General features: G+C 38.2%; 1 protein-coding gene and 1 pseudogene across 1 annotated transcript in view; one reads left to right on the top strand and one right to left on the bottom strand.

The window, feature by feature from the left end:
• LOC150075438 (aspartate dehydrogenase domain-containing protein-like) overlaps window positions 1–14,258 on the bottom strand; it is a 36,634-nt gene extending 22,376 nt beyond the window's left edge. The window contains exons 1-2 of the mRNA XM_090388792.1: window positions 14,145–14,258; window positions 2,701–2,921 (exon numbers count right to left, since the gene is read on the bottom strand). Of these exons, the coding sequence (XP_090244918.1) occupies window positions 2,701–2,921; window positions 14,145–14,208 (285 nt within the window). The 5' untranslated portion in view covers window positions 14,209–14,258. The remainder of the gene's footprint in view (window positions 1–2,700; window positions 2,922–14,144) is intronic.
• A 7,070-nt stretch (window positions 14,259–21,328) lies between these two features.
• Window positions 21,329–22,345, top strand: LOC150075437 (elongation factor 1-alpha-like; annotated as a pseudogene).
• Window positions 22,346–27,145: the final 4,800 nt, after the last annotated feature.

The following is a 27,145-nucleotide window of genomic DNA, read 5'->3' as shown; positions in this document are numbered from 1 at the left end:
TTTAGCTTCAACAATTTCTCTTCTACTTTCCTCTCAGTTATCACAAAATCATTCAGCTCCCTGTTAGAATTTGGCACATTTTTATCATCCCCATCCCTAAAAAAATTCTTCATGTGTGGATGTAGATGCAGAATACCTATTCATTTTTTCAGCAACTAGAGCATGATCATTAACAGTTAAACCATTTATACCTAGTGCACCAATGCAATTCATACCCTTCCTTCTAATGTTGACATAAATAAAGAAGTCTTTGCTGCTTTTCTTTGCATTCTTTTACTGAGACTTCTTGTAATCTACCTTAGTTTGCCTAACCTCCTTTGTGACTTTATTGCAGACTAATTTGTATCTACCACAGCTTTCTGTGTCGCTTGATAATTTATATGCATCTCATGCATTTTTCTTCTCTGTCACAAGTCTCATCAGTTCACCTGACATCCATTTAGGTCTAAGCTCTGAACAGTGTCTCTTAGTTGGTATAAAAAGCCTAGTAATTTCTACTATTGCCTCCCTGAATGCTTCCCGTTTAGAATTTGCTGTTGGTAACTTCATCAGTTGGTCCCACTACATAAAATTTAAAAACTGAAATAATTACAGTGACTGCAATTATTTCAGTACAAAAGCTCTTTCCTTTTCCCTTGACAGCAGTTACCTGTTTAAGTAAATTCCACATTAATACAAGACTACCGGATATAACAGGTTTAAAATTAATTCCACTAGCAAATTCCATACATTATAACTTAACGGATTAGACAAAGCTTAAAAGAGCCTAGTACTAAGACGAAGTTTGGTAGCTGAGTTTAATATATGACTAAAAATTTGATAGTTAACCATAAAAAATAAATAAATATTTGACCTTGATTAGGGAAGACACAAGTGACTAATGGAATGGGCCTGACTTCATACTTGCCTAATGATACAACCTGAATTGTAAGCATTTTTCAAATGGCACTATCACAGAATTAAGAATTATTTTTTGTAGTCTTTTTCTTAAGATTTGCCAATTATTTGTCACTGTTGGTTTTAGCGTTATTAATTGCCACAGGCAAAAAATACTATAAGATCAGATTATGATAGATATTAGTGAAGCATCACAAAAAAACTGCACTCTCAATAAATGTATTGAATCCTACACAGGTATCTAAAATGTTGGAAAAGTTAATACTGAATAATTATTAAACTTAATCATGAACTAATAATGATTTAAACATCAACTGTAAAGTTTCATCTATTTTTTTCATTTAATTTAATCGTTTATATTCAAACAAATGTTTATATGATTAAGCACTTGCATACTGACATTATTTATTTAGCATATCTGAAAGTATTAGCATCACTAACCATGCCTAATGTGTATATTTTATGAAAGTTTGGGTAGAAATGGGAACTTGATTGTGTTTGAACTTACTAGTGTACATTAAATTAAAAAATTAATTTAATTTAAAATTTTTTTTTTTTTTATTTTAAAAATTACTATATTATTATTATTTATTATTAGCCATGTGGTGCAAGGAAGCCTGAGGCTTTTGCTGTACCAGCCAAAAAAATTTTTCTGAATTACTGAGAGAGAGAAGTAGAAGGGAATCACCAAGAAAGAGAAGAATGATAATAATATCCAGCTCAGGACCCTGGGTGTGCCAAGCCTATACTCATCAGATGTGAGCCCCTGGGATTAAATATAGTTTTAATTAAATGCTATGCTGACAGTAACATCTGCATAATATAAAGTTATCTGGACCATACAGAAATCTATATTACCTCTCTGAAAGTAGTGAACAATGAAAGCCAGAATTATATATATATAAAGGAGCAGGTATAAGAGCATACAGAAAACACCAGAAATATCAATAGCAGCCATTATAAATTATAGTGAGATGGCTAAAAAGTTCCAAAGAGATTTATTATAGTATGATAAGCAGATTTATTTCAGAGTCATGCATCAAAATAAAAACTCTGCTCCTTTAAATTTTGTATCGTCCTTGTTAGTAACTACAATCCAGTATGCTACGAAAACTAACAGAGGATGGCAAATCCAGAAGGCAGTGATTACATCATTGCTGAAGACATCAGAGATGCAGATCTCAGCAAGACTGACCATAAGTGCATATACTGTCTACAGGGAGTTGCATGGGCTTAACTTTTATTGAAGGGCTGCAAATAAGCCCCACATGCAACACCAGTGAATACCATTTGGAGTGGAGTTGCAGGTGTTTAGGAACATCAGCGACTAAGGCCATATTGCGCCACGTATATTGTCTATAAATTGCATGTGTTCTGAGTTCAATTTTTTGTTTGCTGGATGAAACGTAGCAGTTTCCGGGAGAGAAAAAACCATGCTACCCTGAGACCAACTAACTCGGCCACATTGTGAAAAAGGCCTGTAAATATTCTTCACATCATCAACGGGCCTCAAACTCAGCCTTTTCAGTTGAGATACAGAAAAAATGTCTGAATGACATTATCATATTATTATTATGCCTTATTATTATGAGGACATTATTATTATGTCTGGAGGATATTACCACATATTACAGTGCACTGACAAAACAAGAGCAGTCAAAGGCAGAAATCACAATATTGGTCATCTATTAATTAAGAACCTAGAAATAGTCTCACCTCTGAAAGAGAAAGCAATGCTCTGTGAACATTAGTTCCTTTTTCAACAAGAAAATAAGCAATCAGGAGTTAATTTTTAGCACTTACCATAAAATCTGCATGCCCTAGAAACAACTTGCCAAATTTTTTTGTAATTGTAGGATGAGCAACTTCAACTACAAGATCAGGCTTCTTTAAATAAAATTCTGTTAGGTCTTTCAAGATATATTCTGGAGAAACTTTGCCTTCTAAAGATGATTCTGTTCTATTCCAAACAAAAGCCAGTTCTAGACTACTACTTGCTAGAACAGCGGACATTAGGTGCTGCCCTGAAAATAAGTCAGAAAACAAAATGTTAATATCTGAAGTTCAATATGATTTTAGATTATCAAATGACTTGTATACCAAACTAAAAAAAAAATACATATACTCTAATTTGCATAGTAATATATTGAAAAAAAATATAACAGCACAATATTATAATTCCAGTGCTACTGTAATGACAACTATTAATCAGTCATAATGACTTTAGTTATATTTCATGCCTAGTTACTAGCGCCTCTGTAGCCAGGTGGGCAGGAACAGCAGTGCGTAGCACACGCTTCTTGATTAGACCGGGGTTTGAGCCTGTGACCACCAAATATGGAGGATGCAGAAAGGTCAGGGAATGACCAATGAATGAACTCCGCATATCCCCGGAGCAATATGGCCTTAGATGCTAATGCTCCTAAAAACCAAATAACAAACAAACAAACAGCCTAGTTACTAGATATAAAATACAAGGTGTGGCCATTACTCTGTATACATAGTTCAAAAACAGTTCTCATACCAGCAACTGTGAGCATGGCAGTTAACCTTGAGCCTTCTTGTAGTGATGTAGAAAAAGTTGTGGTGATACACTGACAAGCCATAAAGTTATAGTGTGTTTTTTTTTTTGCAATGAAGGTTTTGCATGAGTGCCATGAAAATGCTAGCAAAAATTAATGTATATACATCAAAATTTTAATAAAATTGAAGAAAACTATGACCAAATGTGCTAGTTGTTGCATGAGGTGTATGGGAAGGCATTCTTGCCCAAGAGCACCTCTTTATGAATGACACAAAAGATTCTCATCAGGAATAAAAAGTGGACATTCAGGTCATTTGTCATCTCTTGTCAAGTCATTTGTCAAAAGATGGACATTCAGATCATTTGTCAAGAGGTGACAAATGACCTGAATGTCCAGTAATGACAAAAATTCAGAAGAATCTAAAAAATGTGAGACCTCTTGTACAAAACGATCATGGTTTGAACACCTTAAAGATAGTTGGGAGCATTAAAGCAGGACAAGGAAATGGACAAATTTGACCGCAATCTAAACACAAAAGTTTGTGCCAAAATGGTTAAAAAAAAAATTTGTGAGGATAAAAAAAAAATTAACCAGAAAATAATTATTCACTGATAGTTTGGAGAAAACTGAACGTTCAAACTTTATGAGTAAGTTGTCACCTGGCTATACAACCTGGAAACCATTTAACAATTGATGGAATGTAAAATGCCTCATTCTCCAGGAGCAAAGAAAGAATTCATGTCAAAACTGAAGATAACGCTCATTGTTTTCTTTCATGTTTCCTTCTAGGGAACAAGTTGCCCTCACAGGATGACAGTTTGAATAAATTCAAAGGTCAATTGGATAGTTACCTGTGTGAGGAGAGAAGCATATAATTTGTATTTTCTTATCTATTTTGGGTTTTTTTTTGGAAGCCACAGCAAAAGCCTGTGGCTTTCTTGTACTATACAGCAAATACTATTACTATTACCATAATTCCACATCATTAATTTATATAAAAAGATGTTTATATGGAACTGCATAAAATTCTATACCGAGACATCTATCCCTTAACATAGCCATGCTGACCGGGCTAGCCAGGTGGGTAAAGTGCCTGCCTGGCAACCCAAAGATCGCGGGTTCGAATCCCGCCTCAGGATTGGATCAAAGTACTGCAAAAACCTTGGGAGGTGCACTATGGCCACAGAAGCCGATGCGCCAACAACTACCAAAAAAAAAATAAATAAATAAAATAAAATAACATAGCCACAGTGCAATTCTCTCTAAATTACATCCTTATTTCATACACCCCCATAACTTTTGTGGCAAAGAAGCAAAGTTTATCACCTGTAAAAACTGCAGCCATTAACAATTCATGCTGAGGGAAATGAACCATAATCTGCCACGCTGGTCCAGTGCAGGTTGGCAGATAGACCGTATTTAGCAGTCAGGTAGTCACCTAGTCACCTGTACTGCTCTTAAAACCACTTATGAAGAAATGTATGTAATTCACTAATCTTAGCTTGTCTAAGTCAAAGGTTGTTCCCATTATTGCAGCTAACAGCAACAGAAAGTCTGCTTGAAATAGAAAACTTTAAATTGCAGTACCTAGTTTTTTGAACAAACATCACATTCTGTAACATTAATTAATTATTTTTTTTTTTTGTGTGTCAAAGAATATTTGACAGTCCTGAAAGGTCTTTTCATCAAGAAAAAGAGGCCAAAAATTGGTGCAATTCCAGAAAAAACAAGAAAACAACTAAGATGTCAAGCAAATGATTATTCAAAGCATGAATAATGCATCAATAATCACTTTAGCAGTGATTATTCATGCATTAAGAATTTGCAGATAAAGGAACCACTAGATGACAGTGATCACAGTGTACTGATGTGGGAATTACTTAAAGATATAACTACCATCAAGGGTAAAGGGAAGGGTTATTGTTTTTGTAAAGGTGACTACAGTGGTCTCAGACAGTTTTTAAATTCTATACAGTGGGATCAACTGATGATGATACCAATGGTGAATTCTAAATGGGAAGCCTTAATCTTGGAGGCTGCTAGGCTTTTCATACCAAATAAGAAATACTGTTTAAGGTTCAGGCCTAAATGGATGTCAGATGAATTAATGCGGCTCGTGGCAGAGAAGAAAAATGTATGGGATGCATATAAATTATCAGGCAACACCTACGGCGGATATAAGCTAGTCTGTGATCAAGGCAGGCAAAGGCAGATTACAAGAAATCTTTGGAAAAGGATGCAAAGAAAAACAGCAAAGAGTTCTTTACTTATGTAAACTCTAGAAGGAAGGGGATGATTCAGATTGGTCCACTTAACATAGATGGTTCGACTATTGATAATCCTGCTCAAGCAGCTGATAAACTGAATGAGTATTTTGCATCTACATTCACACATGAGGAGTTATTCAAGGAGGGGAATTCCAGAAGTTTATCAAACTCTAACAAGGAGATAAGTGATTTTGTAATAACTGAGAGCAAAGTGGAGGAGAAATTGTTGAAGTTAAACATAAAAATGCACCTGGGGCAGATGGAATCTAGCCAGTTATAATGAAGGAGGCGGCAAGGGAAGTAAGCAAACCCTTAGCCATAATTATGAGAGCATCCTTAGAGTCAGGGAAGATCCCCATAGACTGGAGCTGTACAAATGTATACCTAATTCAAGGGGGTTCAAAGGGTGACATAAATAATTATATACCTCTTAGTTTCACTTCTATTCTGGGGAAAATAATGGAGTCACTGGTTAAGGAGGTGATACAGGATCACCTTGACAAGACAGCAGTAATAGTTCAGACACAGCATGGGTATATAAAGGGGAAGTCTTGTCTGACCAATCTGATTGGATACTATGATGTGGTGACAAAGGAACTGGATGCAAAAAATAATTTTGATATCATATATACTATTTGATACTGTTGCACATGAAAGACTGCTGTATAAATTGGAGTGCTATGGCATTAAGGGCAAATTACTGCAATGGATAAAGGGATGGTTAAGTGGGAGACGGCAGAGAGTGGTAATAAATGGACACTACTCTACATGCGCTAATGTTATTAGCGGTGTCCCCCGAGTTTGGCTTTGGGCCAATTGTTGTGTATTTATCAATGAAGGTATATCAGGCTTAATGTCCAAGTTTTCAGATGATACAAAGGTTGGCAGGGTTGTTAATGACAGTAAAGACAGTATGCTACTGCAACAGGATCTAGCAAAGTTAGGCAGATGGGCTGAGAAGTGGCAACTGAAGTTTGACATTGACAAATGCAAAGTACTCCATATGGTACCCAAGAGAAATGTATCAACTGTGTGGTACTACACTCATGGAGGCGGAGAATGAAAAAGACCTGGGGGTAATTGTGCAGTCAGATATGAAGTTCTCTGAGCAGTACAGATGGGCTGCCAAACCAGATCATGGAGTTTTGTCAATGATATATAGGAATTTTGCTAACAGAGACAAGGAGGTGATTATCCCTTTGTATAAGGCAATAATGGTCAGGTCACACTCATGGAGGCAGAGAATGAAAAAGACCTGGGGGTAATTGTGCAGTCAGATATGAAGTTCTCTGAGCAGTGAAGATGGGCTGCCAAACCAGATCATGGAGTTTTGTCAATGATATATAGGAATTTTGCTAACAGAGACAAGGAGGTGATTATCCCTTTGTATAAGGCAATAATGGTCAGGTCACACCTTGAGTACTATATACAGGTATGGAAGCCTCATTTTAGGAAGGATGTAGAGTTGCTAGAATGAGTACAGAGAAGGGCACAAGCTTGGTGAGAGGAACAAAGGGGTGTGCTTACAAAGGAATGCTTAAGTTCTGCAAGTTGCAGCACCTGGAGACTAGGCACCTGCGAGGTGATCTGATCGAGGTGTATAAGGCCTTGAATGGTTTTAGCAGGCTCAATGCTGACAGGATACTTCTGCTTGCTCAGATTAAGAACTTGAGGGGGGCATAGATTCAAATTGAGGAAAGACAGTTGTAGAATAGATGTGTGGAAATTTGCCTTTAGCCAGCGAGTCGTTTATTGCTGGAACAGACTTCCATCTGTTGTTGTGGAAGTTGATAGCTTAAATAAATTTAAGGCTGCACTAGACGACAAACATTCGGAGTGACCGGATGGGTGAAATGGGAATGTTTTTTAGTTTTTTTTTTTTTGCTGATGCTGTATTAGCTTGCTTTCTTGCATCGTATGCCTCAACTAATGCTAATTCTAAGGTGGAATAGGACCAGGGTATGTCTGCCAGGGGCAAAAGTTGATGACGTTGTAGAGCGGATATCATCTTTTAAGGGCACAAAAGGTGATATAGTTGTACACGTTGGCACTAATGACATTAAGAGTAGGAGACCGGCGGAATTACTTGACAAGTACAGGTCACTGATGAAAAAAAGCCGTGAATTAGGGTTGAAATTGAAAGTGTCTGCAATTCTGCCCAGACACGATAGGAGGGAGTATATGATGAGAGCCCTGTCAATCAATTCGGCCCTGGAAAGATTGTGCAGGGCTCAAGGGGTAGAATTTTTTTCAGCCTGGTCTGTACTTGTTAACAGGAGAGACTGCTTCTACAGGGATGGGATACACTTAAATAGAAAGGGTGCAAGAATGTTTGCTGATGCTATCGAGGCAATGTTAGGTGGGTCGGAAAACTGCTAGATTGGGGGGATACAAGGACTAATAGATTAACAGTAGCCACTGGCAGAGGTGAAAGTAATTCTTGCACTGCTTCTATTGGAATGAGCCGCAGCCTGGAAAATAAGATGCAGGATATTTCAGAGACTGCTGGGAATCATTGGGGTACAAGTAAACACATGGGTTGTGTTAGGGTAGCTAAGAAAAAGAACAGGTGCATGTATACTTGTGTGTACACCAATGCTAGGAGTTTAGTAAATAAATTTGATGAATTTGAGGTATTGCTCAAAACATCAAAGGCAGATATTGTGGGGATTTCAGAGACGTGGTGTCACACAGATATAAGAAATGCAGAACTGGAATTTGGGGAGTACAATGTCTACAGAAAGGATAGACAGGATAGGAAGGGAGGAGGGGTTATGCTATTAGTTAAAAAACACATAAAATCCAAGGAAGTGAAGCCAGTCGACATCGCTGGACAGTGCAGTGTCGAGTCAGTTTGGTGTGACATAAGCATTGGGAGATCAAAATTGAGAGTAGGGGTGTGCTATAGGCCTAATGACTCTGATGAGTATAATAAGAAACTGTTCGGAGAAATAGAGTGGGCCAGTAAATCAGAGAGTCTTATAATGGGGGATTTTAATTTCCCAGATATTGACTGGAATTTGGGGGCTGGTCACTCACACAGTAGCAAGGCTTTTGTGGATTTATTGGATGATTGTTTTCTACATCAGCATGTTCGGGAGGCAACTAGAGGGAGTAATACTCTTGATTTGATTATCAGTAGTGATTCTTCATGCATTAAGAATCTGCAGATAAATGAACCACTTGGTGGCAGTGATCACAGTGTGCTGAAGTGGGAGTTACTCAAAGAGGTAACTACCATTAGGGGTAAAGGGAAGGGGTATTGCTTTCGTAAAGGCGACTACAATGGACTGAGACGGTATTTAAATTCTATACAGTGGGATCAACTGATGATATTGCCAACAGCAAATTCAAAATGGGAAGCATTCAAAGAACTTATCGTGGAAGCTACTAGGCTTTACATACCAACTAAGAAATATTGTTCAAGGTTTAGGCCTAAATGGTTGTCACATGAACTAATGAGGCATATGGCAGAGAAGAAAAATGCATGGGATACATACAAATTAACACGTGACACGGACGCCTATGATAGATACAAGTTGATCTGTAACCAAGTTACAAAGGAGGTTAGGCAGGCGAAGGCAGATTACGAGAGATCCTTGGCAAGGGATGCGAAGAAAAACAGCAAAGAGTTCTTTACTTATGTAAACTCTAGAAGGAAGGGGATGAATCAGATTGGTCCACTTGAGATCGATGGGTCAACTGTTGATGATCCTGCTCGGGTAGCTAACAAACTAAATGAATATTTTGCATCGACATTCACACATGAGGAGTTATTCAGCGAGGGGAATGCCAGAGGTGTATTCAACTCTAGCAGTAAGCTAGAGAATCTTGTAATAACTGAGAGCAAAGTGGAGGAGAAATTGTTGAAGATAAACACAAGAAAGGCACCTGGGGTGGATGGGATCTATCCAGTTATATTAAAGGAGGCAGCAAAGGAGGTAAGCAAACCCTTAGCCATAATTATGAGAGCTTCCTTGGACTCAGGGGAGGTACCCATTGACTGGAGATGTGCAAATGTGACCCCAATTCACAAAGGGGGATCAAAGGCTGACACAAGTAATTATAGACCTGTGAGTTTAACTTCTGTTCCCGGAAAATTAATGGAGGCACTGGTGAAAGAAGCACTGCAGGATCATCTAGACAAGACTTCAGTTATAGCTAGGACACAGCATGGTTTTGTTAAGGGGAAGTCTTGCCTGACCAATTTGATTGGATACTATGATGCAGTCACAAAAGAACTGGATGCAGGGAATAACTTTGATATTATATACTTGGATCTTAGAAAGGCTTTTGATACTGTTGCACATGGAAGACTGCTGCACAAATTGGAGCAGTGTGGCATTGGAGGCAAGTTGCTGCTATGGATAAAGGGGTGGTTGAGGGGGAGAAGACAGAGAGTGGTAATCAATGGACACTGCTCATCGTGGACTAATGTTATTAGTGGAGTCCCTCAGGGTTCAGTATTGGGGCCTTTATTGTTTTCTGTATTTATAAATGATATTGATGATGGTATATCAGGCTTAATGTCCAAGTTTGCAGACGATACGAAGGTTGGCAGGGTTGTCAAGGACACTACTGACACTATGCTGCTGCAACAGGATTTGGAAAGGTTGAGCAGATGGGCTTCGAGGTGGCAAATGAAGTTTAACATTGACAAATGTAAAGTACTACATATGGGAAACAGCAACCCCAGAGCAACGTATCAACTCTGTGGTACTACACTGACAGTGGTAGAGAATGAAAGGGACCTGGGGGTGGTGGTGCAGGCAGATATGAAGTTCTCTGAGCAGTGCAGACGAGCTGCAAGAGTAGCTCATGGTGTATTGTCAATGATATATAGGAATTTTTCTAGCAGGGATAAGGAGGTGATTATTCCCTTGTATAAGGCAATGGTCAGGCCACACCTAGAGTACTGTATACAGGCCTGGAGGCCTCATTTCAGGAAGGATGTAGAGCTGCTGGAACGAGTACAGAGAAGGGCAACTAGATTGGTGAATGGGACAAAGGGGTTCTCTTACGAAGAAAGGCTTAAGTTTTGCAAATTACAGTGTCTGGAAACTAGGCACCAGCGGGGTGATCTGATAGAGGTGTACAAAGCCTTGAATGGTTTGAGCATGCTCAATGCTGATGGGATTCTTCCTCTAGCTCAGAAAAATCACCTGAGAGGGCATAAATTCAAATTGAGGAAAGACAGATGTAGGATAGATGTGCGGAAATTTGCCTTTAGCCAGCGGGTGGTTGGTGGGTGGAACAGACTTCCATCCCTTGTCGTGGAAGTTGATAGCCTAAATAAGTTTAAGGCTCAGCTGGACAGGTATTTCGAACGAACAGAGGGGTGAAGTGGAAGTGGTTATTTTTATTTATTTATGTTACTTTTTTTTTTTTTTTTTGGCTGATGCTGCATAAGCTTGCTTTCTTGCATCAAATGCCTCTACTAATGCTAATGCTAATGCTAATGCTATACTTCCACCTAATTTGGCTACAATCATGGTTTAGAATAACCATGACAGATGACTTAGTGGGATATTTAGAATATCCCACTAAGATAAAAAGTTAATTATACATACTGTAACTTAAAAAATAGAAATTATTTTAAATTTTAACAAAAAATTCAAATATTTCAGCACACATAGGTAAAAAAACAAAAACAACAACAACAAAAAAAAAATGATAAAACTAAATCTGAAAATAATGAAGATATCTCCCTGACCTTCAAATTGAATCCCTTTGTATACATACATTAGCCCTTGCTTGTGCCATAATCTGGCTGTGGGTAGTTACTAATAATTCCATGAATATAGCACAAGCAAAACAATACACCAATTGAAACACGATATGTTCCTAAAAGTTTTATGTAATTTAAGTAGTAAAGCAATATTAGCTAAAGTAAATAAGTGCTAAAATTTCAACCAGAGAGAGAGGGTGAATATTTTTGCATCCCCACATCTAACAGTAAACTTCCTTCACTATCTACGCTGTGGTATGCCATATTACATTGCCAAAGGATTGCCCTGCACCTTTTTGAATTTCACTATAGACCCAACAGCAAATCAGATGACAGAGAAACCTAGACTCCAAAGGCATCTACAGCAGGCATGGCATGATCGATGGACTGCATCAACAAAAGGCAAAATCACAAAAAAGTGCTTGCCTAGTATTGAGAGGGTGTATCCAAAGCTCCAAACCTGGTTCCATCCCAGACTATTCACAATTACCTATCGACCAGCCACGGGTCATTCGATGAGAAATTAACCAACTTTGGGATCATTGAGAACCCAAGCTGCACATGTGGGTAGGCAGAGACCTGCCACCACATTATGTTTGATTGTACCCATTATGAGGACCGTCGCTGCTGGTTAATGATAACAATTGCCATCCAATGGACATTAATTGCCATCCACAGAGAGCACTAGCATGAACCTTACTGATGCATGCTATGGAACTGACTATATGACTAAACTAATCGGAAATGGACAAACTACCTAGACAAACTGACCTAACATAAATGACCAACAAAATAAATACTTCCAATGAGAGGCAGCTGAAAAATGACAACACCCAACTTGACAACCCTGGATTTGAAACTGCACCTTGAAAATAACACTTACTGGACAGCATACCCTAGGGACTCATTGGAAACCGACATGTACTACATCAAATTACTGACTTTAAACAATAACAGCGAAATCAAACTGTTAGCTGACGGACACTGACACGGATCTTTTAAATGCACGCCATGGAACTGACTGTATGGCTATACTCTACTCTAAACTGACAAACTATTTGGATGAACTGACCTAGCATAATTGCTCAACAAAATAATGCTTGCAATGAGAGACAGGCAATTGAAACCACTGGACTTAAAATTTCATCCTGAGAATAACAACACCTACCGGATGGATCAATACCCTCCACTGAGAATTGACATATACTACTACCAATTACTGACTTGAAACAATGAGAGTGAAATCAAACTGTTCGCTGATGACCTTACCTTTGTTGACCAGGAACAATCTTACAGGACCGCATGTGTCATCTTCAAACAGGAGCCAGCACAGCCACTGGAGACTTAGACCATCAACTCCTGTGACTTGGTCCTATTAGAGGCAATTAAACTGGACCTGACCTCTTGAGACAATGGCCACTGATAAGGCAAGGAAGCCCCAAGAAACACCCAGAGGAGGCAAAGTAACACTAAATGCCAGCCTCCTGAATGTACTTCTTGTATGGGATAATGGATCCATTACCTGACAGTGACTGTTGACATTGGCGACCTGAAAGGGGCACTCTAGCCCAGTTCACTTTTAATCCCCATCCCTTAGGCAGGGAGAAGGGGCAGTTTTCTGTCCCCTCCCTGCTCCCCTCTTTTCTCCTGGTGGGGCTTGTCCCCACTGACAAGTTTGGGGTTTTCTTCCCTATCATTTCCATGTTTCTACCTGTCCCTCCTGCTTCACCTACCCCTACTCTAACTTATCACATTTTTTTTTACTTTATTTTTTTTATTATTATTTTTTTATTTATTTTATTTTATTATTATTTTTTTATTTATTTTATTTTATTATTATTTTTTTTATTTTAAATATATATATATATATATATATATTTTTTTTTTTTTTTTTTTTTTTTATAGGCCCTTGCAACTGAAATCTTCGGAAATTAGGTTGCGGGGTCTGCCAGTAGAGGGATCCCTTAAGCACTCTGGCAGCCAGAGTACTTAAAGGATCCCTCTACTGCCTCCTCAGGGCTAAATGTGGGCAACGGGGATGATTCTAAATGCTAAACGGGGATGATCCCACTAAGGGGCCCAACGATCAGAAGAACAAACACGACACTACACAACGCTAACACACACATTACACCTTTTAAACCTTTGACCTTCACAGAGTTCTGTGAAGTACACAACGCAGAGATGGGGGAAACCCTGGGGCCGTTACACATTGAATTTTAACCTTTATCCTTAATCCGTTGTGTGTTGGGAGGGATGAATTTGTTACAGTCGTAAATCTTAGTGCGATATTTAGTTAACCGTTTGCGAAAAGCATATTCTGTACTACAGAATAAGATTGTATATTATGTTGCTGATACATGTCAATATGAACTTCATATACAGAAGCTGCATATAACTTATACGCAGCTTTGTATGTACATTTGCATTAGATGTATAAACATGCTCCATCACATATCGGTAAACAACCACTTAATTAAAGTTGAATACAGAAATAGTTGAATTTACTACTGATACGACTAAAATCAAAAGTAACTGGTTCAAATCCACTTTTCACGTACACCTTTTACCTAAAAATGAGACTTTATTATGGAATTTAAAAAATCCTTTTAAGACTTTCGCAAAAATTAATTTGCCACCTCAAGTTTAACATTTTACATTTATAAATTGTAAACGCCTGAAATTTTTTAAAAATATATGTAGTTACGCCTTACTTGACCCACTAACCTAAGTGGCCAAATCCAACGATACCAACTCGTCGTTTTCTCAGCTTGTCAGACCGGTCTCCCATGTTTCATTTATCAACAGGGAAAAACAGATTCTACTAACCTAAAACGATTGCTGTAAGTTTAAGTACAAAGGTTAGGGATCATCGCTATCATCATGATGTGCGTAATATAAAAATAAATAGTTCATAGTCTAATACGTTATGTAAATACAGTTCCCCACGCGACATCCCATTCCTATTTCACCTGGGTTCAAGATAAACACACTTTTCCCGCTAAAGTCTGACAACCCTTTACCGATAGTGTCCTATAGGAGAAAAATGTTTCTATTATAAGAAAGGTAATCTTATAGTATAACATCCCAACTTTCCAGCATTCTAAGCCCATCAACTCCCGACCTGTGACTGAACCTGTGATGGCTCCAGCTGATTCGCTGGAACGAAAACCTGCTAATCGGAGCTAGTGTGTTGCTTACTGTTTGGTTGTCTCAATAGCAGCTGCCATTATAATCAGCGTTTAGTGTGTATAAATGAGATGGGTGATTGATGGCTTATTATGGTACATCTTTTTCGATCGTATGATAAAATACAATGCATATTTTACTAGTGATGGGCATAATTGATAATGGTATTTTTCTTAATCGATTGTACAAATCATTCGATTATGAAATCGGAAACAACAAAATTAAAAAATAACAAAAACAGTAGAGAGATTCCAACTTTTGTTATCAATCCTGCATCACGTGAATATCAGAAACTTAAAAGGTTTGCGTAAAGGACTTTCGACGTCAGTAGGTCTTCGAAAACTAATAAAGAAATTTGAAGTGACCGAGAAGTTAGGTGTAATATCAGGCATGGGACGACCAAGTATCGGAACAGAGGTAGTGGATGAAGTGGCGGTTGCAATGGTCAGAATGCGAAATACTACCAGTCAGCAGTGCCTGCTAGAGGTGCGTCGAGAGACTTGAACTTTCCTTGGTCTACTGTACATAAAGTGCTCCAATAATTTTACGCTGGTTCCCGTACAGGATTCATGTAGTGCAAGAGCCTTGTGATCAACAACAACGAATAGATTTTGCTCTACGATTTCTGGCTCGTATAGAACTTGACGATACACGGGCTCGAATGATCTTGTGGAGTGATGAGGCACATTTCACTCTTCATGGGGATGTAAATGCACAAAAATGTAGATGTAGATTTCTCATCCATCTGGTGTGCATGAAAGACCACTACAAAGTCCATACATTACAGCATGGTGTGGATTCACAGCAGAGTTTATAATCGGACCATTTTTCTTTGAAGAGTCTACACCTCATGGCCCCGTAAGGTGTACAGTAACTAGTGCACAGTACTGCGCTCTTCTAAGAGATCACATTATTCCCGCTCTTCAAGAAAGGCAATGCTTGGAAACCGTAGTATTCATGCAAGATGGTGCCCCTCCCCACGTTGGTCGACAAGTGAAGGAACTGCTCTGTTCAACGTTCGGAAATGATCGCATCCTTTCTAGAGACTTTCCGCAGTTGTGGCCAGCCCTCAATTCCTGGGATTTCTGGCTATGGAGATATCTGAATGTCATCTCAAGTGAAAGAAAGCATGTAGAACAATATCTGAAGATTTCTAAGTTCTGATATTGAAATCTAGTCCTAAGTTACGTATTCCATCTCATGTTTACAGTGCCAAATTCTCCCATGGTGGCGGAAATTTGAACTAATTATTTTTTTTTTCTTCTACAAATCGCTTCCCCATACCCTAAATGACACACCCACCGATTTTCACAGCGCTATCTCTAGCCGTTTTGACACTAGGGTCTCCTGAATAGGGAAATATATTATAACCACCAGGTATATACTGTATTTCCTGAGTTCCAAAGTATAATATCGCCTCCTTGCATGATTCAACACTATCAACTTTTACAAAAAATGCAATTAGGGTAACTAGATTCAAGAAAAACTACTTGTAGGCCATTATACTGTCCTGCCCTATTAGTACCATTATCATATGCTTGCCCAATATAAGCAGTCAAGTGCAAACTTTCTTAGAAGTTTTAAAATTCGTAAAGTGATTTACTTTCCTTCCTTCCTTTTGTGTGAAAGAAAAGAATAAAACTTGATGAATCGTTCCTCAATCAATACACTGAATTATCAATTTTTTTCACATATTGAACGACGAGACACGTTTGTTCTTTTTGTTAACAATCTGGGGTTGCATTCACGATAATGGAAAAATAGTTGGAATTTCGAATTTCTTCAAGAATTCTTTTTTGAAAAGATAATCCACAAAGTTCGATAAATTCATTTTGAACGAATGAGGAGAGACAGTGAACTTGGAGACGTTTGCGATTTTCCTGTGATTCTCGAACTATTTTCACATGATCGTATACAAGCTGAATCATACTTACTAAGTAACTCTAAGATTCTAAGAAAATTCCCATTCCGAGGATCTCCAATATGTTCTTTGGAACCAAAAAATGCTAAACCATGCTCACTTAAGAAAAATATGACGTTCAGGATTTGCTTGAGAAGTTTCACCCAAACAAAATACATTCAAAATTCAAGGTTGAAATCCTTCTATTCCACACCCCCAGGTTTACTTTAAAAAATAAAAATTCTCTCACAAACTATAAAAATATATCTTACAGTTCTAAAAGGAATTGTGAGATATATTTGTTCAATGGCCTCATATTGTCTCATGCATTTCATCGATTTTAAATGTCTCGTATTACATAGAATAATTCTAAGATATGGAAAATAGAAATATTTTTAAAATCACATCTGATAGAAATTTCAAGCCCGGATTCAGATAATATGAGGCATGGAGTACATTCTCATTCCTCGCCTTTCATCCAGTCCTTTGAGCAGTACCCGATAAGGGACATATACACTGAGTGATCACTGAATTATGACCACTTACCTAATACTTCGTAGGTCCTCCTTTTTCCCTCAGTACATCAGCTATCCGACGTGGCATTGATTCAATAATATGTCGGAAGCGTTCGGGAGGTATGGCCAACCTAGCTGTGTGTAATGCGGCTAACAATGCATGTATGGAGGTGATTGGTGTATCCAGACGCCTGATATGCCTTTCCATAGTGTCCCACAAGTGCTCTATGGGATTGATATCGAGGGAGTTCGGAGGCCAATCGATATGCTGGAAATCAGAACTGTGTTCCTCAAATCATTCCTGCACGTCAAATGCGCCGAACCATCGGGCATTTGACGTGCAGGAATGTTATCTTGGAAGACACCATCGCCATTCGGAAAAAGTGTAACATAGCGGGGTGTACACAGTGAGCAAGCAGTTTACGATAGCGAAGACCAGTGATACGTTGTTCCACATGCACCAGGGGTCCAAATTGCTGCCAGTGAAACATGTCCCACGCCATACAACCGCCTGCACCAGCCTGCACCTTTGATACCATGCATGGTGGATGAAGAGCCTCATATTGTTGACGCCAAATCCGTACACGACCATTCACGGTGTGGAGTAAATAATAAATAAATATAATCTTTATTGTAAGGTTCCTAGGAACACACAGGTACCTTACCTTTACAAACCATTCACTGCACTAAGCCAGGGGTTAACAAACGGCAGAGATATCATCTCGCCGGAAATGTAATAAATAAATAATATGATAAATAAATAACATACAGCAGATTGAATTTAATTAAAAATAAAATACAATAATAACAATAATACATCAACTTAAAATAAAAAATAAATTAAAATAACACAGGACAGTTTTCTTGAATTCAAGTTTCCCTGAAATTCTTGCTAAGCCAGAGCGTTCTTACATCAGTTTATGGTTGTGGAACACACGTGCAGATCTAGGATGCATCGTCTGTACTTTTTGTCATCAACGATTTTGCACAGGTCGGCGTCCAAGGAATGAGCTAGTTGGAGTTTCTGATAAGGGAGGAACCGATCTTTAAAATGTAACCTCGACGGAAGAGCAAGAAGCTTGGAAGTGGAGCGGAGTGCTGGTTGGGGGATTCTCCAGCACACGATGTCCCAAATGTTGGGCGCTGAGATTCTTCCAGAGATCATTTGGATGGTGAAGATTAGTCTTCTTTCGTTCATTAAGGCTGCGAAGCTGATTAAATTCAATGCTTTGGCCATTGGTGTTATGTGAAGTTGTGGTGGGAGATGACATTTCCAGGTAGCCCACTTCAGGAGCCAGTATTAAGCAGCGTTCAATGGTTTGATTGTTGTGTCTGCAGCCGAGCCCCACAACTCTACCCCATACAGTACACCTCCGAAGATCATCGTCCTGATATACGTTCTTATCAGATTTATGTTATGAATATGCAGCAAGTGCTGCCTGGCAATCCACCGTTTCCTGTTGAATTCAGCACAGAGTGCTTCAATGTGGTGATGGAATCTTAATTTACGATCAAAGGTCACACCCAGGTCTTTCCGCTTTTCGACGCAGGGGATCAGGACTCCGTCTATCGCCGGCTGAATTATGGTTGGTGTGGGTTTCAGTGAGAAGACCATGAATGCAGATTCTGCAGGATTAACTTGCAGGTCAAATCTCATGAGGTACTGCTTTATTTCTGATAATGTCTTGTTGATGGTTGCTGTTGTGTCTATTACTTCATCGGTTGATTCTATTTTTGTTATGAGCTTCAAGTCATCCGCATATTATGGCATATCTGGTCTGTTGTGTACTAGCGGATTAATTATAGCTGTGAAAAGAATTCCAGACAGGACTCACCACTTGTGTCACGCCTGCTTGCGTCTGCTTTCCTATGGACATTTTGATGGTTCTATTCTGAAGAAGGGATGTTAGAAACTTCAGTACTTGGCCTGTGATATGATAGTAATTTTGAAGATGCTTAAGCAAGGCAGGATGTTAACACTATCGAACGCCGCTTGTAGATCCAGGTATGTGATAGCAATTTCTTCTTTCTCCTCAAACGATCGAAGGATGGCATTGGTGGTCATAAGCAGATTATTAATTGTTGATATGTCGTGCAAAGCATAATGAATTTGATGTGGTCTATGCGGGAGGATGTGCGTGGTAAGCGGTTTCAGTACTGTTTTCTCAAGCAGCTTCAGTAAACACGAGGAGCAAGAGATGGGTCTAAAATGCTTGGCTTCAGTTGGCTCGGAGACTTTTGGGAGTGGTCTAATAGAATACACATTCAATGTTGGAGGGAAAAATTCTCCTTTTATTATGTTATTAAGTGCGTATATTTACAATATTGTTTACAAAATTCAATTATTGACAAGATTATAGTTGAAGTAAGCTGTGCTACTTCAGAGAAGCTCTTCACTCTGTACTGCTTGCTTTGCCAATGAATTGAAATAGTCTGCGTTGTTTGGGAAGAAATTCTTCAGACAGCACAGGTTGGACAGTATAGAATGCAACGGTAGGTAAGGGTTGTCATTACTACGTCCAGCGCGTGGAGTAGAGCAAGTCCTCGAAGACTGGGAGTGTCAATCACACCGGTAAGCATCTGAGAAAGAAGAAGAATATTCCTGGATGCAATGTGAACTCTCCAGGGTCTAATATTTAAGTTGGTATATAAAACAGCCCTGGAGATGATGAATACGTTGCCCGTGACCCTGTTCATTCATCGCATTACCTAGTACTCGATTGCCAGGAATCTGTTTATGTATGACGTCGGGGCAGAAGACCAGATTGATGATGCATACAGTGCGATAGGTTGTAGGCACCGCTGGACGTAACTTCCGACTACATCGACGTGAAGTAACTCCGTCAGCTCTTGTCGAATTGCTCACATCACCGAGAAAGTCTTTGATTTCATGGTCGAAAAATGGGTCTGAAAAGCGAGGTCCTCATCCCAAGTCATGCTGAGGTCGGTGTGAGACTTCATTTTCCTTATCTGTAATCCGTTGTGATAGGATGTGATGTCATTCTTGATTCTCTTTTTTGTAAAGGTGAGTTAAGCTGATTTCAATATGTTTAGTTCCAGACCTATTTGTAGTAGATAGGCTTCAAGGCTGGCGATCAGGGCGGAGGCTCGCTGATTTATCAGGTGAGTTTGTTCAGCGTCTTTAGATGTTATGTATAATTTGAGGTCATCTGCATATGATGAGAAATCAGTGTACCTTGCGAGGAAAGGTTCAAGGGCAGCGGTGAACAGTAGACCGGACAGGACATCTCCCTGCAATACTCCTCTCGTTATAATGCGCTCCTGTTGGAAGGATTTATAGCTGAAGAAGAGTTGTCTTGGTGTAAATTTGAGGTTGATGGTTTTTTGCAGGCTTCCTGTAAAACCAAAGTACTTTTCTAGAATGTAGATGAGAGCGAGAATTGAGAGCTTATCATAAGCAGATGAAATATCAAGGAAGATGACGTCCAGCTGAGATTTACTGTTGAAAGCAGTTTGAATTTTAAATAGGGTGTCCAATAGGTTTGCATGTAGACCTTTTGGGGATCACAGTACGCAGATGTTTCGGTCTATGAGAGAAGCATTGGTCGATCAGTGCTTATAAGATAGTTTTCTCAAACACTTTTAATAGAGAGCAGCCCACTGAGATCGGTCTCAAGTCCCTAGATTCCTTAGAGTTTCTTCGTTTGGGTATGGGTTGTACCCTGTAGTGATTCTACATCGAGATTCCACATCGCATATTGAATTCCGGATCGGGATTGATCCGGAATTCAATATGCGATTAAAGATTACAAGAAGGGGCTCCATAATGAAGGCACCACACTTTAACTGTTGTGGACCCAAATTTAACAGTAATGTTTCCTAACGTAAAATGTGTTGCAATTTTGATCACATTGCATTAAATATATAATATTATTGTCGACAAGATTGTAGTTGAAGTGAATGCTATTCTCACGTTTCTTTGTAATCATTAAAATGTGCATCTAGTTCACTGAACATGTTCATAGAGCCAAATGAATGTGATATGGAAGAATAATCTTGGTGTTCTGTAGAAAGAACTATTTCAATGGAGTGAAAGAAGCGAGGGGGGGGGGGTTACCCTGCTTTTATCACAGAATTAATTTCTTAAACTTTAGTACAGTATAGTATTAGTATTAGCAATGGCCACATGGTGCAAGGAAGCCTATGGCTCATGCTGCACCAGCCAAAAAAAAAAATAATAAATAAATAAATAAATAATGTCGTGGCGCGGTTGAGGCTTTGTTTGCTACTGTGATACAACTAATCGACAGACATGGGAAAGGAAAAACCGACATCAATATTGTAGTTGTTGAACACGTAGATTCTGGGAAATCTATGACTACCGGCCATCTCATATACAAATGTGGTGGTATTGACAAGAGAACAATGGAGAAATTCGAAAAGGAGGCACAAGAAATGGGAAAAGGTTCTTTCAAGCATGCTTGGGTCTTAGATAAATTAAAGGCTAAGAGAGAATGTGGTATCACAATTGGCATAACATTGTGGAAATTTGAAACTCAGAAACTATGTGACTGTTATTGATGGCTCCAGGCCACAGGGATTTCATTAAGAACATGATCACTGGCACTTCCCAAGCAGATTGTGCTGTGCTGATTGTTGCAGCAGGAACTGGAGAATTTGAAGCTGGAATCTCTAAAAATGGACAAAACTTGTGAACATGCCCTTCTTGCTTACACTTTAGGTGTAAAGTAAATGATTGTTGGTGTCAATAAAACAGACACAAAGGAGTTTCGCTTTGAAGAAATCAAGAAGGAAGTATCTGCATACATAAAAAAAATAGGTTATAATCCTGCCACAGTACCATTTGTCCCAATTTCTGGCTGAAATGGAGACAACATGCTGGAACCTAGCACCAATATGTCGTGGTACAAAGGCTGGACAATTGAACGTAAAAGTGGTAAATCTGAAGGAAAGACCCTTCTACAAGCTCTTGATGCTATGGAACCACCCTCAAGACCTACTGACAAACCTCTGCGACTTCCATTGCAGGATGTGTACAAGATTGGAGGTATTGGAACTGTTCCTGTTGGCAGAGTTGAAACTGGTGTTCTTAAATCTGGTATGGTTGTGACCTTTGCTCCCGTAAACATCACCACTGAAGTTAAGTCTGTAGAGATGAACCATGAAGCACTGACAGAGGCACTTCCTGGTGACAATGTTGGTTTCAACATTAAGAATGTATCTGTAAAAGAGTTGCATAGAGATTATGTCGCTGGGGACAGCAAAGACACTCCACCTAAGGCTAATGAGGAATTCACTGCTCAAGTTATTGTTCTCAATCATCCTGGTTAGATTTCCAATGGTTACACTCCTGTACTTACCATACTACACATATTGCCTGCAAATTTAGAGAGGCACCATAATAATCATAAAAAATAACAAAAAATAAATAATAATAATAATAAATAACAAAAACATAAATAAAATAAAATGGTAAGAATGAAATAATACTAATAAGAAGAAAATTTAAAAAAATAATAATAATAATTAACATCTGTGATTCTTCCTCTTGCTCAGACTGAGAACCCAAGGGGGCACAGTTTCAAATTGAGGAAAGACAGTTGTAGTATGGATGTGAGGAAGTTTGCCTTTAGCCAGCGGTTGGTTGGTTGGTGGAACAGACTTCCACTTTTGTTGTGGAGGTTGATAGCCTAAATAAATTTGAGGCTGAGCTCAGAAGCGAATTAAGGTCGGTTGAGGCCCCGGGCGCAGAAGAAAATATTGGGCCTCTTAAAAAAAAAAAAAAGAGAGAGACAGGGAAAATAAAAATACATGTTAACCATTTTTTAAATAAATAAAAAATATTATGTACTATTAATGTTTTATTTCCAATAAAATTTGAATATAATATATGTATAATATAATTAATAATAGCATAATAATAATCACAAAGTTTTGAACTAATAGTTGAACATATGTAAAAGTATAATTAATGAAAGTATACGTATAATAGGAGTAACAATGAGAAATTTGAGCAAAAAAAAATCAGAATTTTACTTGAAATTAAAATTACAAATGTGAAAATATTTAAATAATTTTTTTTTGCTTTTCGTTTTGCAAACTTATTAACTATCTCATCACAATCAATAATTTTAAGTAAATCGCTCTCTATATATAAAATAGCCATATTATTTAGTCTTTCCTCTGAAATTGAATTTCTTAGATAATTTTTTACTCTTTTTAGGCAAGAAAATGAGCGTTCCCCCGATGCGTTTGAAATTGGCAGGGTTAACAAAATTTTCAAAATAATTTCCACATTTGGAAAAGTTGCTTTCATATCTAATGCTTTTTTGTATATATTATTAATTGATCGCTTGTCTTCTTCATCTAAAAAGATTAAAAACTGTTCCAACTCATCTTTAAAATTACTCGAATCAAGGTCATCTTTATACATTTCTATTAACGCATTTTTTCTTTTCTTCGACACACAATGTAAACAGGAAAAAACTCTAAAATTACTTAACATTTTCATAGATTTTTCCGCGTCTGTTCAGTTCTGCTATTAAATGATCGCATATTATGTAGAGTACATTAAGTAAAAAAAAAATTCTTTTCGATTTTCTGTACATGTTCGCTCGCGATCATCTTCAAATGTTTTATCTGTTAGTTCTTTAACTTCTGATTCGATGTTTTCATTAATAAAAATTTCTAGACTTTTTAATAATAAAGAACCTTTAACAATTGTGCAGTCAATAGATTGTAAAGATTTACTCGTTGCGTTGATTCTTTGCAAAATTTTATTCCATAGGACTGTCATTACAGCAGTTTCATAATCATTCATTTCTTTAAGTAATGATTTTGCTTCAATAACATTTTTATTTTTCCTTTTGTGGAATTGCATATCTCATCTAATGCCTCTTTTATATTTTTGTAGGCACATTTTAACGCTAAAACTGCATCAGCCCTGGCAGACTACCTTTATCCAAATTATTGCGTAACATGTTCCATTGAAACGATGCCCAAACTTGCAAGGAATTTTATTGTGGATACAATTCTTCGCAGAATCTCGCTCCAATAATTTTCTTTTTTCAATGTGATTTGCAGATTTTGAACATCAATGCGATTTAACGTAGAGGAGGGTTTGTATAATGTACACATTGAAGCGACGTGCTCTTTTGACATTTCACGCTCGGACAAAGTTATTCCAATATTTTTCCAATTTTGGAACCCTGTAGTCAACTTAGACTTTGAGCCCGAAAACATTTTGCATGGGTAACAAATTGATTCGGATGTTTCGGAAAAAATTAGCCACGTCCTTTCTTCTTTTTCACCGTTCGAAATTTTTCTGTAAAAATGGTCTTTATACAAGCCTCTGTAGTAAATGCGATCACAGTGTTTATAGACCGATTTAAGTGTAGTTATATCGCCTATATTTTTTGGTTTATTTGAAATTAGAAATTCAACCATTTCATTAGATAAAACGTTAGGCCAGAGAGCAATATCTTTTAGTGTAACTTCGAATGGAATATTTTGCGTTTCAATATTTTCTAATGGACTTTCTTCTATATTTTTTTCTACTGGTTTTTCACCTGGTTGACTGTTAACTGATTCTTCATCATCATTGTTGCTTTCTTCTATACCTTGGTTTTCAACTTCAACTAACTCTTTTTGTTGACTGATGGCAGCTCCTTGTTCTTCATCTTCATTGTTGCTCGAATTATGATGGCCTGAATCGCCAGGGCCAGTTATAAATTTGTCCAATGCTTCTTTCTGTTGGTTGGCAACTTGCTCTCGTCTTTTTTTAATTTGTCTTTTTTCAGTCCCTGATAGATGTCGTTTCATTTTTCTGGCTATCATTGGTAGCCTACCAATGAAAAGAAAAATATAAAATTTAATAGTCTGAATGATTAGAATACTAGAGAAGAGATTTTTCGTTATAGTGCAATAAATTAATGATTAATTAAAATTCAAAAATTATTCATAAACTACGAAAATCCAGGCGCTGATGTAACAACAGGAATTAATTTTATCTTAATATAATTTCAACAATATACGCGTATTTCGTAAGTCTGCAATGCAGGAGGACCTTTGTAAGTACAAAGTAGCAAATACGATTCTATTGCTCCGATGAGCGGTAGCGCAGCCGCGCGGGGCCTATGCAGCGTAGTAATAAAATAATGAAAATATGCGAATATAAACATACTATCAGGTTTTACCGCCGATTGTAAACTTGTACGTAATTAAAATTGCACATATGAAACCAAACTTGGTATCATTAGAAAAAAGTGTAAAGTTGGGGTTTTGCGGGGCCCTTCAGAAGTCAGGGCCCAGGGCGCGCGCCCGGTGCGCCCGGTGCGCCCGCCGTTAAATCCGCCTCTGGCTGAGCTGGACAGGTATTTAGAACGAATGGAGGGGGGGGGGGTTGGCTGACGCTGCACAAGCTTGCTTTCTTGCATCGTATGCCTCTACTAATGCTAATGCTAATGCTGGTCCAGTGCGGGTTGGCAGATCGACTGTATTTAGCTGTCAGGTGCTTGAACCCCAAGTCTACTCAAAGAGGTTGTGCTACTGCACTCCCGTTCCTGACCACTCGGCTACGGAGGTAGTTTAATGAAATAATTAATATTAAAATACAGAACCAAAGACACTTCTCTTAATATCATGAGTGTTACCTCTTGATACTGTAAATATTAGCACAATTTGGGAACACTAATTGTGGAATATACCCCCTCCCCCACGTTGATGTTTAAATCCATAATTCATCTATATATCTATACGAATAAATTATGAATTTAAACATCACTGAAATTCAATTTGAAAATCTTGATAATCAAACAAATTCAAAATGTGAAGTGGCAATCCTATGGTCTAAAGCCTTTTTTTTTTTTTTTTTTAAACGAAATGCAGTTAAAATACTTGAATCCAACCAGCTGCTTGTAATTAGTTCTCTGGTGTCACATTCAGGTGTTAAATTTTCACAAGTTGTGTAAAAATCGCAAAAACTGCATAAGGTGCCAGTTTTGTTTGATGATAGCTCTCAATATTCTCCCATAGATGTCGCCACTGATACTGTCATGCCCCCATATTAAATTTTCATTCGTTTAGTGGAGTTTTTGGAATCTTTTAAAATAAAGATATAATTCTAAAACAACTTTTTTTTTTTTTTTCAAAATTAAAATATAAAAACAAATAAAGAAAAATAGTGGAGACAGTTTGAACAGAGTTTTAAGGCAAATAATAAAAAATATAATAATGAAATGCAGTCGAGTAGTCTGGACGCACACTTTCAGTTTGCCCAAAATTACGGATTGTGTGTGTACACATACAAACAGTGAAAGGACAGAATTTATGGGATACCTGGTTCCTGGGCAACACGACGTTGTCACCCCTCTCTACAGTGGACGAACATCGCTTGGCAGGTATATAGGTAAACAACATCATTGCATTCGGGTAGACGGTAATTCGATGTCAGTATGGATAAACGTCGTGGGTTGTAATTAGTTCAAAGAACTAATTACAACCCATCCTTCTTTCAAAGTCTAATTAGGTTGTAATTAGTTCTTTGAACTAATTACGACTTAATTACACTTTGAAAGAAGGATGATAGTGAGCGCCCGACGCATGGGTCACTCTATCGCGGAGGTGGTACAGAAATTGCACTATCCCCGTTCGACAATATCAAGAGTGTACCGGGAATACGCCATTTCCAGAATAACATGTTATCGTGGACAGCGCTGTGTGCGGAGAAAGGTGATGGATGAACGTGACCATCGACGTCTGTCTCGCATTGTTTTAGCCAACCGGAGAGAGACAGTGGCACAAATCACCTCCGACTTCAACGAGGGAGGCGCCTGAAATGTCTCCAACAAGACCATCAGCCGATCATTAGTCACAATAGGTTATGGGACCCACCAGAGTCCCATTGCTAACACCATGAAACAGGCCTCTACGCCTTAACTGAACGAAAGAACATCGGCATTGGATGATTGGAGACGGGTCTCCTGGTCCGATGAGTCCTGTTTCCAGTTATTTCTAACGGACGGGAGAGTGCGTATCTGGCGGAAACCGCACGAAGCTATGCACCCGTCATGTCAACAAGGAACTGTTCAGGCAGGTGGACGGTCGGTATTGATTTGGGGTGTGTTCAACTGGCACACATTGGG

Source organism: Mastigoproctus giganteus, chromosome 14 (genome assembly GCF_048544385.1).
Source record: "Mastigoproctus giganteus isolate SK-2022 chromosome 14, ASM4854438v1, whole genome shotgun sequence".
Lineage (NCBI taxonomy): Eukaryota > Metazoa > Arthropoda > Arachnida > Uropygi > Thelyphonidae > Mastigoproctus > Mastigoproctus giganteus.
The sequence above is the reverse complement of the archived record's forward strand: the minus strand, read 5'-3'. Positions and strand labels throughout refer to the sequence as shown.